The 15,431-nt window shown below is 39.1% G+C and overlaps 1 protein-coding gene across 1 annotated transcript in view; it reads left to right on the top strand.

Annotated features, from left to right (window-relative positions):
- The first annotated feature begins 3,930 nt into the window (after nucleotides 1–3,930).
- The window catches only part of LOC134655655 (proteasome activator complex subunit 4B-like), a 38,412-nt gene continuing 26,911 nt past the window's right edge, over nucleotides 3,931–15,431 (top strand). Inside the window, exons 1-9 of the mRNA XM_063511093.1 lie at nucleotides 3,931–4,392; nucleotides 6,502–6,642; nucleotides 7,521–7,637; nucleotides 9,284–9,403; nucleotides 10,656–10,700; nucleotides 11,265–11,475; nucleotides 12,627–12,780; nucleotides 13,566–13,743; nucleotides 13,928–15,199. Coding sequence (XP_063367163.1) covers nucleotides 4,163–4,392; nucleotides 6,502–6,642; nucleotides 7,521–7,637; nucleotides 9,284–9,403; nucleotides 10,656–10,700; nucleotides 11,265–11,475; nucleotides 12,627–12,780; nucleotides 13,566–13,743; nucleotides 13,928–15,199 — 2,468 coding nt within the window. The 5' untranslated portion in view covers nucleotides 3,931–4,162. The remainder of the gene's footprint in view (nucleotides 4,393–6,501; nucleotides 6,643–7,520; nucleotides 7,638–9,283; nucleotides 9,404–10,655; nucleotides 10,701–11,264; nucleotides 11,476–12,626; nucleotides 12,781–13,565; nucleotides 13,744–13,927; nucleotides 15,200–15,431) is intronic.

The following is a 15,431-nucleotide window of genomic DNA, read 5'->3' as shown; positions in this document are numbered from 1 at the left end:
TCAAATAAAACTCAAAATATAATATTTTCGTATTTATTGTACTACAACATAATTCAGATAAATAAAAAATACTTTCGGTTATACAATGTTAAAAGAAACAAAGTTTTCATACGCCATCACAGTCGCTGAGAACTTTACAAGATAATTCAGAAAAAACCATGGCGGGTAGATTCCCGACCTGCTGCGTGTAATTGTGTTTCGTGGTCAATTGTGTGTTATTTCAGCCGTGTATGTTACGAGAGCAGAGAGGTCTCCACGAAGTCCACAATCAACTTATTTCAGATGCGGTGATGCACGTCTGTCCAAATCCAGACAAATACCCTGAGCGTTTTAAAGTTTGGGTTAAGCTTATTGGGGGCAAGTTGGATACCCCGTCAGATTATGAATTTTATAAGAAGAAGAGGGTCAAGAGGATTTGTGATCTTCATTTTACAGATGAACATAAAAATCGCTTTAAGCGACTGAATGCAATAGCAGTACCGACGCTATGTCTACTTGGTAAATCAATAATAACACTATAACCACACAGCTACACAGCCACACAGCTAGTATGCCTGGATGACGGTTTTGAAGCCTAAATCACTATACTAAGTATGCTAAACTTTTACTCATAATTATCAAAAAATTGCATGTAAATAAATAAAATACCTATGTAATAATAAATAAACATTATTACAATATTACAGAACATTATTACACAAATAGTCGCACAGTAAGCTCAATAATAAGGCTTGTGTTGTGGGTACTTAGACAATGACATGTATAAACTTTTATATACCTATAAATACTTAAAAATACATAGAAAACATCCATGACTCAGCAACAAATGTCCGAGCTCATCACACAAATAAATGCCCTGACCGGTTTTGAAGCCGGGACCATTGGCTTCATACGCAGGGTCACTACGTACTAGGCCAGACAGGTCGTCAAAAGCTGTCCACGATTGTAATTTACAATGCACCTACATGTGGAACTGAAATTATGCAACAATTTTGGATATGATATACCTTTTGTACAGTCAGCAATAGTATGTACTTATTCGCTTAGCACCTTTGCATACTAACTTCTATGCAGGGAGATTACCTTTCTTTGCAGATGACTCTGCCAGCGCGAGCTACGCGTTACGAGCGCAGGCGTAGCCAACAGCATGAGAAAGATTGTAGGTCTATGTAGTCAAATTGACTACACACAGAAAACCCGCCTAGCGGGTCACGGAATTGAACGCGTATGCAAAGTTTTTTGTTGGTGCAATAAAATTTAAACAATCATAATTTTAATACACTTTCAGGCACAACCACCTTTCAAGATTCTGCTCCTATCTGACATTCAAGCCACCTTTCATTCTGCTGCTTCTACGTCAGGTAAATCACAAACCATCCATATTCATAACTAGATTGTTAATTAAACTCTACTTTTCATTTCGATAACGAGGAAAGTAAAATGCATGTGATTTAAAAAAAACATGACTGAGTACTGTATACATTTTTATACTGTTTCTAGAGGGTACTTTGAATTAACAATTTAGGTTAAAGATTCGTTATTTATGGAATGGAGGGTTAAAAATCAGAACGGAAATTGCAAATCTATTTAAAACGAAATTTCAATTATTTATATAAAAAAATGAAAAAATATCGTCCTTGGAAAGTTAACGCATTCACTGCCAGGGGGAGTGGCCTAGGAACAAACTTGTATGACGCCGGTCGACGCACATGTGCGTCAGTGGCAGTGAATGTGTTGTTGCCCCCTTGTAAAACAAATAACTATAAATGTATAGTGACAAACCAAAGCCAAAAGTTATTAAAAATTAAAGGTACTTAATATTATAATTTTGTTTTCTTTCAGGTTCGAAGAAAATTGAGGTGCAGCTTAAGGTAAAACAATTTCAAATGGTAGTTAACCGTTTGCGCAAAAGGGAACTTTCATACAAGCAACGATTGGAACAAGCTCACCAAATGTACCAGACAGTAGTGCGGCACATGACGAAACCAGCTCTGCTTTTAGTGAATATGCAAAAACAATCTACGAAGCAACCTAAAGGACGACGCTATTCATTAGAAAAAAAATACTGACAATGTCGCTTTACAAAAAGAGTCCAAAGTGCTACTGGCTGATGTGTGAATATTTTTCACTGCCATCTGGCAAAGCCATTAAACGCCAAATTAAACTGACCAGTGGCATAAATACAATTATATCCGAAGAAATTAAAAAAAACAATGGCTTCAAAAGAACCTGCTGACAGACTGTGTAGCCTAATATTTGATGAAATGTCTATTACGCCTCAAATTCTGATGAGTTTTTCAATTCAGCTGGTATCAATGAGATTTTCGAAACTTATTTGCGAAATAGCATTTGATATTTGTCAGTCGTCTTTCGGTGAAGGTACCTACCGATATAGTTTACCCTTTGGGTTGGAAGGTCAGATTGCAGTCACTTTCTTAAAAACGAATGCCTACGCCGATTCATGGGATTACTTAACAAGCGGATCACAGGCTCCCATTGAGCCGTGGCAAAAAGCCCGGATTACGCGCGGAAGATGATGAGGCAGTACCTTTCACGTCTCCAAACTAAGGGCTCATGTGTGAACTCGTATGAGATTTTAGTTACATTGCGGACCATTAATGTAACATCAATTCAGCCGACCGATCAAATAACGCAATGTAAGGAAACTCGCATGCGAGTTCTCGCACCGTCTAAATGAGCCCTTAACACTTTCGGTGCCAGCCCTTGCTACGCGCTACGAGCGTAGCCGATAACATGGGAAAAACCGTATGTAGCGAAAATCGACTACGGATAGTGCACCCACCTGGCGGGTTGCTGACAGTGAATGCGTTAATTTTAAACAACCGATTGCCAATAATTCAGTTTTCTAGGTCAAACGGTTTGGGCTGAGCTTTGATATTAGTCAGTCAGGACTTTATAGCATACAATAACGTTATGTTTACCCAGGTATTGGCTCCTGTACTTGTATCTGTTGCGATGTTTTCTTTTACGTTTGTATAATATAGTTTATTACAGCATACAATAACGTTATGTTTACCCAGGTATTGGCTCCTGTACATGTATCAGTTGCGAAGTTTTCTTTTACGTTTGTATAATATAGTTTATTACAGCATACAATAACGTTATGTTTACCCAGGTATTGGCTCCTGTACATGTATCAGTTGCGAAGTTTTCTTTTACGTTTGTATAATATAGTTTATTACAGCATACAATAACGTTATGTTTACCCAGGTATTGGCTCCTGTAGGTATTTGTATCTGTTGCCATGTTATCATCATGTAAATGTTATATCACTATGTGTAGTAGATAAACTTCTGTATAGGTAAATGTGACTTGTGTAATAAACTTTTGAATTTTAAATTATGAAATATCAACTATCTTTTCTTTCCCATTTATACTTACCTTGTTATTTTATTTTATCCGGTATTTAATAAGCTACTTTATTATAATTTTCTTGTTAAAATCATTCTTGGATATCATTGTATTGTACTTACGTTTCCTGTTGGACTTTAAAATATCTGCTTGCCAATATATACCTATAGCAAGCAAATATTATAATAAAGTTGTTGATTAATGGGTAAGAAGAGCAAAACTCTTGATATAACAAATTATATATGACCCTGTTTACACATTGATTAATGTTTAGTGTGAGTTTATACATTTGTAGCAAATGTATGAACTCATATTAAACATTAATCAATGTGTAAACAGGCCCTGTAGGTATGAATATTGACGTTAATATTGTGTGTTCAGATTTACAGATGGCGCTTCATAATGGATACAAAAAAGTTCCACGAGAGGGCTCTCTTTCTCATATATATATTATACTACTCTTTGCCGACCAACCAACATTAATTTGCAGACTCAATTTGAAATTTCTGAACGATTGGTTTTACTTGCGTGGAACGAAACGTAATAAAAACGTCATCAATATGATTGTCAAATTTTAGTGAAAAGGAACGTCGCATTGGACTGGTTTTCTCATAAATATCTTTCTTCAATGACTTGTGTAAATTCATTGTTGTTGAATTTTTAATGACGGAACTACGGTGGTGATTGCGCGGAAACGTAGTGCATAAACGTGTGCGTGATAGCTCGTGTCGGTCGGAGTAGAAGGACATACGCTGATGACACGCTAACTTTAAAGTGATTATAAATCAAAATGATTCAAGACGAAGAGTATGAGCTTCTGGTGACGACCCCAGAGCGTATAGCGGCTCTGGGGTTCAAGCCGCAGAAGGAGGTTCTGACTAACCATGTGCTGCCTTATGCCGGGGAGCTGGATGAGGAGTCTACGCTGTTTCTGCAGCAGGTGAAAACGAATCTGGCGAAGGCTGTGATGCTGCGTGAGATGAAACCGGCCTGCGGGGTCTGGTCTTCCAGGCTAATGAAGTAAGCTTACTATCATAAACAATTTTTACATTTTCAGTAGAACAAAATTATAAATCATCTCAATTTACTATTTACTACTAACTTTAATTTTCATTTTGTATTGTTAACGTGTAAAATTGTTTTAATTTTAATGGTATTATTTCAACAATAACTAAACACTATATTGAGCATATCAAACAATAAATTTCCAATAAACAGGGAAGACCAAATATCAAACTTGTAGAAGGTATAAACTTGTTGTGTCACTTTTTTGAATACCACCACTTATCAAATCTGTTTTGCAACCATAATAATAAAGTACCTATGGACAGTATGGAATGGGGAATTACACGAAATTCCCCAATGGAAAATTCGTAATAAAAATATTAGTTATCATCAGATCCTTATCTCAATGGGAAAAAGGTTGTAAACCCCTGATAATTTTTTTTTAATTTAATTAAACTGTCATTGAAAACTATTCTTCCTACTACTAAAATAATTTGTAGTTATTCATTATTTAATTCAACCTTTGGCAGTGTCTATGTCTGAAATGTTCTGGCGGGTGCCCAAGCTTCCTGAACTGAACAATACACCTGTTTACATCATAGACTCAATAAAATAGTAATGCTGTAATCATGTATTATGCGGTTATCCTGAGAGGATCTGTAACTTTTATTATGACACATCTGTGTCACAGTGACCTGATGCATGATGGTTGCAATCAGACTTCGAAAATAAGATCTTGAATTGTCATGGTTTTGCATGCATGTAAAAGTATACAATGAGAGTAATTAAAAATGAATATCATATTCTGATCCGATATTTAAAGTTTGGATGCTGCTCCTGGATCCATGTGTAAATAGCTATCCAAAAAGTCATTCCCTCAGAGGTGAGGAGGAGGAAGATATGGGATGTAAATTTCAAATTTGTGTGGGAATAAGGTTTAAAAATCCTTGCAGAAAAAGCCACAGGCAGAAGCTATTATCTACATGCACATATTTACATTAGAATGACTGTTATTTTAAGTGTTTTTGAACCATCATAAATTAAACACATCACATTTATGGCACCAAATTCTCATAACTTCTTGTTATGATATTTTTTGGTACATTGCAACACCCACACATCTGTTTTCCTTATACAGCTCTTGAACACTTTATATCCCACAATGTGTGAGTTTGTTTTTGTGTGCAAATCTGGAATCTATAAATATGATTTTAATGAACAAAGACTCGCATGTGTGCGGTTTGGCAACACATCCTTTTGTTTCACAAGCATCTTTGTTACAAATACCTTGTTTGAGTGGAAATTTGAAACTTTCAAAACATACGCAATATGATAGTAACTTTATTTATTTATATGTGACGTTATTTATGAAAAGGGACCTTATTGTCGATGGCGCTTACGCCATTATTAACGATGCTCCAATATAAATACAATGCCGCGCTGTGCGGCGTAAGCGCCATCGACAATAAGATCCCTTTTCATAGATAATGCCGCATATTCTCACTTGATGCTCTAAGCTAAGTAATCTGAAGTACAGCGCTGGAAATCTCCAGCAATATACTGAGATGAGGCCATTTCATGACACTTTATTTCTTTCTACGTTTTTCTTATATGCTAATTGTCTTGTTTGTGTGTTTACAAATAAAAATATTTCTATTTTAAACATTAATGCGCTTAACAAAGAGTAATATAAAGCCCCATCTCCATATCGCGCGGCAAACCATCGAACATTGGCTCGCGCGGCAGCCGCGCGCAATGGATACCGGGCTACCGCGCGAGCCAACTCGATGCGCCCGGTATCCATTGCGAGCCAATGTTCGATGGTTTGCCGCGCGATATGGAGACAGGGCTTAATGTCTAGGCATTCTCAACTACTTACACTATACTACAATTCTTGATATCCTATTTTCTAGGCATCTTTGCTGTAGGGGTCTAATTTATGACTTAAGAGAAAATACCTATCAATAGGTGGGTACACATAATTATAATTAGAGCTGCCTTGCAAGGAAAATGCCCCGCTAAGCAGCCTGGTCTGTGTCTGTCTGCTCAGGCGAGGCGGAATGCACTAACCACTGCTTTTATTAGTAAACAGTCACATGAAACCATATTGTTTTCTACTTTCAGATACCTCAGGATATATGGGCTCAAGTTCGGGAAAGAAGACCACATTGATCTCATAAAATTGGCATATGAGTTGGTGCTCATACCTGACTTGGAGCCCTGCAAGATACACAAGTTTGCCACCCTGTTTGTCATGCTAACAAAGTAAGGATATACCTATTATGATCGTTAATTATGTTTTTTCTATTACTACAGCAAGGTTTCTTTATTCTCCTGAGTCCCTGCTTACTTATAAATAAAATACAAGTTCAACTTTTGAACTATTACAGAAATATAAAAGTTCAATAACGCAAAACTCGCCCTTGGTCTTTCGAGGTTATATCAAGTTGGTGGCAAACAAGATTTTTAAGCCTGCCTGACGGAAAGTAACATAGCTAATGGGCGGACGACGGATGCAATATACGTCAAAATCATGTCAAACGATATACGTAATTAAAATTGGTTTAAATAAGACAACATGATTTTGACGTATATTGCATCCGTCGTCCGCCCATTAAACATAGCCTATGGCACTTGCTAATGTAGTGTTTTTTTAGTGTTTCATACTTAACTTCATTGACGGAACACCTACAATTTTGATGTCCTGTCACAGGCGTTTTTAAAACCTTGCTACCGCCATCTTTATATCAATGTTAATATTCCCCTTAGGGCTCTTACAGACGGCGATCGGCGACCGTCGACGACTGTCGCGGGCGTTCGCCAGCCGCAGCTGGCGACGGTCGCTGACGGTCGCCGATGATCTAATTAAAATAGAGCATGGATACGCCGCGGCGTATCGGCGATTGCTGTCGTGGGCGGTCGCTGGCGTGCCTTCGCTCGTCTGTTAGAGCCCTTAGGGCCAGTTGCGCGTTCCAGGGTTAGCCAACTAAGTCGGAGTTACCCGTTTATACAGTACAGTATAACCCTGTGTAAACAGTTAACTCCGAGTTAGTTGGCTAACCCTGGATCGCGCCATTGGCCCTTAATCTACATAATATTACACAAAGCACACAGTTTATTTACTTAAATCGGTCTAATTTTAGGAAGAAGCACTTGGTGTCTCCCGAGGAACTGACCCTCCCATGGCGCCCCCTCTACGACGTGGGGAAGAAGATTTTCGCCAAGAACGCAACAAGCATTGGCCTCTACCATTACCTCACGTAAGTATATGCTTATAAACCTAACAGTATCTTTTTACTTGCGAGACTGATCTAGAATGTTCATACTTTACCCCCTTGATGAATAAAAATGTTCACTACCCCTTATAAATGTTGATTAAAAACAATAAAAACCAAGAAAATACGAATTATCTTTTTTATAAACTTTTCCGCGCCTTTATACATATATTCTTGTCGTTTCACTATGCCCCTTCACCAGCCTGCCATTTATTATGTAATAGAAAGAGTACCTACTGATGCTAATTTCATTCAAAACTGGACATTTTAATAATGGAAATTGTTTCATCAATTAAGCCATTTTATCAAATGGGGCATTATCGATGAAAAGGGACCTTACTGTCGATGGCGCTTACGCCGCACAGCATCGCGCGGTATTGTATTTATATCGGAGCATCGTTAATAATGGCGTAAGCGCCATCGACAATAAGGTCTCTTTTCATAGATAACGTCACAAATTAGCTATATCATGACATGACATAAATACCTACCGATTATGTATGACTAATAGTGTAACATAATTGAGAAATCAATTTATTCGTGACTCCATTGTTGCCTACGCAAGATGCAGTGATTATTCAAAATTTGTAACGCTTTTAATTTTTAATTTTTCTTAGGTTGGTATGGGGCTGTTCATAAATTACGTCATCTATTTTTGACGATTTTTGACCCCCCCTCCCCTAAAATCATCCAAAAATCATGCTTCAATGACCCCGTTTCCTCCTACGTCATGCTACCATCATCCTATTTCCATACCCCCCCCTAATTTGAAATGACGTAATTTATGAATAGCCCCTATTCGGAATTACACCTGTCCAGTCTTAGTCCAACGTGCATTCTGCATTGCGTCTCACTCTCTCACTAAGCAAAATTTGAGACGTAAATACACATTAGACAAAGAAATTGGACAGGTGGAAATGTTGGAATGCCACACTTACTAGGACGCGATTTTGTTCGTGCCCTATAAAATCTTTGCTTGCGTATTTATTTCCAGGATAAACTTATAATTTGGCCTTCTCAGTGACTTAAATTGATCCTTACCAATTCAACGGATTACAAGACAGATTGACGATACACTTTCACATTTATAAAACGAAGTATGGGGTTAAGGGTTACGTATTTTACGAATAATTTTGCTCAGAGGTGAAGTGAAGTCTTTAATGGACATTATTATCGTAAATACTACCCTCTGTTATAAAATGTACCTGTTTAGATATTAACCTCTTACAATTATAGCATATAAGAAAATATTGTATCGCTTAAATGCGGCCCATAACCTCAATTAGAGATCTCGTAGCAAAACCGTTTCGGATAGGTACTTGAACATCTGCCTAAAGGTGTCGTCCAGATCTGTCAGAATGCGCCGCTAGCGAGCCATTCGCGTAACATTCACATATCGCACGCGCGCTGTGTATGGTGGAGTAAACGTATACTAATGTCGGTTCATTCCAATGATTGGCCACTTCAAGTTTATTTTAAAGCAGCAGTGGCCTTTAAAAGATTAACCATTGGATAGTTTACTACAAAATGCACGCTAGGAGTTAGCGCTCCTTTCTTAAATAGCTCGCGAACAGCGCTACTGGCGCATTCGTCAGTTCTGGACGCATCTTGATGTCTTCATCTGTGTCTAGGCCTAACCGTGGCACTGGCGGCGGTATGCTCGATATGATACGCAAATTCATATCAGGCAACGGGCTGGACGACGCCCTAAACATGTTCGGAATGGCCCGCCCCGGAGATGAGCTGCCGACGTAATAATCACATTGATTCGCTTTTGTCATTCTTGGTGGCAGCAGGGCATCATTCATTTGGTCGGCAGTCATTGGTTTACATTATCGTCTACACTGAGGTGTACTTAGATTACTATTCGTTTGGAACTGACAGATTGATATACGCGATATGCATAATAATCATAATGTCTTTAATAAAAGCTTTATAACATAATTACTTATAGGTAAACCTTTTTTTCTATGTGTTTTATAGTTGTGTTCAGGTCAAAAATCAAGAGTATTAATTCCATCTGTCAATCTCAAATTAAAAGTTTTCTATGTATGTATTCCATGATCTTTGTCGCCGAACTTGGATTCTGTCCTCATCGAATCAGGTTTTCTTTTGCCGAGTTTTATGATACAGAGAGATGAACCTCGAGTGCTAAGAAAAGTATACATACAGATGCGTCCAGCTTTGACGACTGCGCTTGTACGGGCTTGGCTAAGGGCTCATTTAGGCGATACGAGAACTCGCATGCGAGTTTCATTACATTGCGGGTTTTGATCGGTCGGTTGAATTGGACGTAACCAACAGTCCGCAATGTAACTAAAATCGCATGCGAGTTCGCGCGCCTTCTAAATCAGCCCTAACGATCCACAGCGCTCGTGCAGTGCAAAATCGAAGCATGTATGAATCGTGATGGGTGGACGCACCTTTAGGTAGACGTGAATTTTGAAGCGAGCTATGCCAAGAAAAAAGTGAATATGACATGAATGGAATGGAAGTGAATGGTAAGATATATATGTAAGTAAGGCAAAGAAAACCAAATGAATGTTTGAATGGATACCGTTATGGAATCCAGTATAAGCAAAGCAATCTAACGACAATGTATGGAAATCTTCTGTCGCGAGGAGGATTTGCAATGCAGTTGTTACGTTGTTAAGCTCACAAAGATCTTTAGTGTTGACGATATCCGATATCTATGGCATAAAATACCTGTGCATATATCCCATCAAAAATGTATCCAATTTCTACCCTGGCAAGCCAACTTTGTTAGTAAATTGTGTTTGTTTGTAGGCAGCAAATTAGACAAGTGTAGCCGCGAAAGATCGATATTCCATACAAGTATTGAATTTCGCGCCTTTTTCTACTGACAAAGCTGGCTTGCCAGAGTATATCATCATTTCTTCAAGACGATGTGGTGGCAGTGGTAACTGGTACCAGTGGTGGTAGAATGCATGTGCGTGTTTATTATTAATACAAATTAAATGTAATAATACGGTTTTATTTCAGATCTTTGGAAGGATCTTACATGTCCATGGTGAAATGCGCAAGACCGTAAGTACAATCTACGTAAATTGAAATGTTTTAGTCCTTGACACCCTATAGTTGCCATCCGTGAACCTAGTTCCTAGAAAAATGGAGGAAGAATGGATGTCTACTATTAGAATGTTCCGGTGAAACAATTACGACGATAATAATGAACACGATTACCTTATATTATAATGCTATATTGGTCTAATATTGTTAAGTTTCAAAACGTTCCCGTACACCAATGCCTACACCGAATACCGCGTAAACACCCGAAAGAACGTCAACAAAAACGAATCACTTTTTATTAGGTAGTCGGTCGAAATTAAAAGCATTTTGAAAAAAGATTAAACTAAAAAAAAACTCACTCGCTTATCGGTATTGAACAAATCAAATCACTTTCCTTTTTCTTATTTTCCTAGCCTTAATTCCATCATTTGGGGTCAGCTCTCCTAGTAATTCTAATTCCTAGTAAATCAAATCACTTGATATTTATTAAAATTAACGGAATATATTTATGAGCCAAGAAGAAGCCATTTATGGTTAAAAAAAATACATACTGTCATAATTATAACGAACCAAACATTCCAGGTACTTCGAACTAAGCGCCACCAAAGAAATGCTTGAAGAGTTCCTACCTCAAATCCACCCATGGTCCACGGACACCCACATGATGGGCCAAATGACTGGGTTCCTACCGGTGGGACTGTACCCTAAAGATGTGGCGCATGGGCACGAGCTATGGTTCGATAATCTCATGGCGTTGTGGGATACTTGCTACAACTCGCCGTGTGGGATTTTTGTGAGTAAACTAGTACCATACATGGATAATCACATAATACTTACACAATGGTCCAAATGACTGGGTTCCTACCGGTGGGATTGTACCCTAAAGATGAGGCGCATGGGCACGAGCTATGGTTCGATAATCTCATGGCGTTATGGGATACTTGCTACAACTCGCCGTGTGGGATTTCGGTGAGTAAACTAATACCAAACATGAACAACCACATAATACTTACACAATGGTCCAAATGACTGGGTTCCTGCCGGTGGGACTGTACCCTAAAGATGCGACGCATGGGCATGATCTGTAGTTCGACAATCTCATGGCGTTATGGGATACTTGCTACAACTCGTCGTGTGGGATTTCCGTGAGTAAACTAGTACCAAACATGGACAACCACATAATACCCACATGATGGGCCAAATGACTGGGTTCCTACCGGTGGAATTATACCCTAATGCTTCGGCGCATTGGCATGAACTGTAGTTAGAATCATGGCGTTGTGGGATACTAGCTATAACTCGCCGTGTGGTATTTCGATGAGTAAAGTTGTATCAAACATGGCCAACCTACAGTTCGCGACCGTACTATGGATCGACTAATTTTCTGTTTTTTTTTTGACAATAGCTTGTTATGTTGACAAGGAACTAATTAAAATAAAACATTCCTATATTTAGCGAACGGTATTGTGTTCACATCTGCCAAAACGTAACTTGTGGCTCAAATCCAATAAGCAATATGATACCCGCGTATTGTATTGAAAGGCCACTGACTGATATACCTGTCTATACAACTTTGCATCTTCTCAGTCTTGTCCGGACTAATTAATAGTTATGCAAGCAAAGTTGTAAACATGTCAACCTACTGTGCTGGTATTTAATCTTGAGCGTAGTGAGGGTTTTCTAGGTGACATAATAAAAACTCCTGTAATGCTATGCAATATCAGGATGAATCTTTTGGAATCACGTATTTTCTGGGCTATTTTTTTAATGAAAAATAAGTGTAAAAATTCACACATACAAAATACCTATATTGCAAAACAAACATATACATGTTTGCAATTTTAGATATCGCGTCCGTGGATGAGCGTGGAATATTAAGGGAGGGATCCTTAGAGGAATTAATAAGATGTCTTATACCGACAATAAACAAAACATTTGTTACAGGACCTAATGACCCTATTCTCCGGGCTAGCCAAAAAGAACCCCGGCACAGTTGACTGGAGCCCCTACGTGCCCAAGATGTTTACCAGGTTCCTCCACGCGCTCAACCTGCCCGTCAACTATAAGGACATGCAGTATTCCAAGAACCATTCTCTCGGTGAGTTGGTTAAGAACGCAGATGGAGTGAATAGTGTTAATCAGTAATTTCTCAGTAGTATTAAATTAAACTTCATTAGTTAAAGAAATTTCCATAGGCCCTTCAACCGTTGCTTATCCATTACTAAATACATGTAACCTCATTGCTGGGTATATATGCACTATGGTGAAAATACTAATAAGATGTATCCAAACTAGGGTTTGCAATCCGGATCCGAAATGTATGAAATTATCCGGATCTGGATCCGGATCCGCGGATCTTCCCATACATTTCAGATCCGTCGTGCAAACCCTAATCCAAACCAAGCTTTTCCAGTCGATTTCTGAAGTAGACAGTCCACCGTGGATAATGATATAATTTAACACATTCATAGCCACCCAGCCAAACAAGACATCCGCGCCAGGCCACAAAAATTTCGTGATATAAAGCTGTAGTACCACGATCCCGACTATCGGGTCATCCGGCCTGGGAACGAAATCATAAAATACCCGATAGTCGGGTTTTCGGCACTGAATGTGTTAATCGTGGACTGACAGGCTATGTATAGTGTCAACTTAGCGAGGCTGACAAGTTGCTTCGTCTAAGTCAGCAATAAAACTTTTACTGCAATTATCGTTCGTTAGTTAACTTTCGTATTAATGTTTGTTTCATCAAATCCTGTAAAGTAAACGATCCATGAGTACAGAATATAAGTCTCACCGAATCATATATTTCTTCAGAAATCGACAAGCACTCTGCCTAAATCCCTTAATGTTGTCACATCTCAAGCCTTAACCTCCTTTCAGACACCAAAGACATGGCGACCTGGATCGTATGGACCATCAACCCTGATGGGCTGACGCTGAAGCACCTGCGTTGCTTCGTGGGCGCAGTCGAGAGTTATTTGCACAGCGCCAATGCGGGTCGTTGGTCGTACCGCCTTAGAGATCTGCTTAGGAAGCTCGCTAGGGAGTTTTTGAACAGGTAATTTTGGATTTGGAGAAAAAATTAATACTCTAACGAAAAGGTAACCTTTGAGGAACATTTCAACAAGATTACTTCTTGTACTGAATGTATTATAAATTAATACTATTCGACATTTCTAATCCTAATGATATGTTGCGTAAAGCTACGTCTCCTGTTATATTTTGTCTAAATTCTTTACCAGGGTGCGTCGTGAACGCGAAAAGCGCTACAGAAACAGCTGGGAGAACAAAACGCCAGAAGCGTACAAACTCCGCGACGAAGACATCACAGAGTTCGTCAACATCACCCTAGACCCGACCCTCCAAGCCGTCTACAGCCGCGCCGGCTCTTTAGACATCTCCATCGCTTTACAAAACCTCGCTACGCTGAGACCGGATATCGTAGTACCACCTTTACTTGAAAGATTAAGGACATCTCTAACTTCCCTGACAGAACCTCATAGGGTCACCGCTGCCATGTCAGCGGTGGCGGCCGTCGCAAGACCCATGCTCCAAGGCGCTAATGGGGACTATCCTGAAGGACCTACACATGTTGTACCTTTTTTACTAGCCGTTCTTCCTGGCTTAGATCCTAATGATATCAAAAAGACATTAGTGACTTTACACTTTATACTGATCTTCAGTTGGATGGTCCCGTATATCGACTGCAGCTCTGCCCATGAGCATTGGCCAGATTTGACAGAAGAAGAATTATTAACCTGTCAATCGACAGCCCAATTCGAGGATTTCGTACTAGTGTTCCTTGATAGATTGTTCACGATCATAGAATCCAGTGTCATGGAGCATGTGCGTTTGGATACGAAGGAATCCGACTGCGTTCGCAGTAAAACTGATGCGGTTATGGAAACTGCTATTTCGTCAGCTGCTACTTCTGTATTGATGCAATGCTCGCCTAAAATATTCAAGGAAGCATTGAAGAAGTTTAAAGCATTCGCTAATGAGTCTACATATGAAACAAACGTTTCGGGCAGTATGATTGGAGTGTTACTAAAAGTTTTCGCTCGCATCGACTCCGAATCGACTTTAGCTGCGTTCGTACCCGATCTATGCGAAAAGCTAAACGAATTATTATCGACAGAAGAAGCTATTCGCGATGAGAACCCTCAAAGAGACTTGTCATACAGTTTGGTCTTGCTCATGAACGTAGTAGAATGTGATGGAGTGGTACTACTGAAATACATTCCGCAGATAAATCCAGTATTGGATAAAGCGCTCAAACTCCACGCTAAATACACTCTGATTCGTGCGTGTGAGATCTTAAGTCACATGTTTACTTCGTTATGCTTTGTGGATTTGAAAGAGTGGAGGAGTTCCCCTAAGGACTATGGGTCGGCGCCGCAGACTTGGTTGCCTATTAGGGAGTGGGGCAGGGGGTGTCTGTTGAAGGAGGCGGACTTTAAGTGGCACGTGCCGTGTGAGGAGGAGGCTGCGTGTGCGCAGATGCTGGTTGACAGGTATGATAAAGATATAGATTGTTACCTTTTACTACCGATTAGACTATCACCACATTTATTCCAGATCAAACAAAGATCTATCCATGTAACAAAAGCGATAAAATGTCAGTCGTTTAGCATCAGCTCTGATTATTTCACCCGAGATTATCTGGAAATATTTTATACTTTTGATGTACATATAAAATGTCATCTGTTCAAGTCAATTCATCGTCTATATATACTAATGACAATT

The sequence above is a fragment of the Cydia amplana genome, chromosome 17, assembly GCF_948474715.1.
Source record: "Cydia amplana chromosome 17, ilCydAmpl1.1, whole genome shotgun sequence".
In the NCBI taxonomy this organism is placed as follows: Eukaryota; Metazoa; Arthropoda; class Insecta; order Lepidoptera; family Tortricidae; genus Cydia; species Cydia amplana.
The sequence above is the reverse complement of the archived record's forward strand: the minus strand, read 5'-3'. Positions and strand labels throughout refer to the sequence as shown.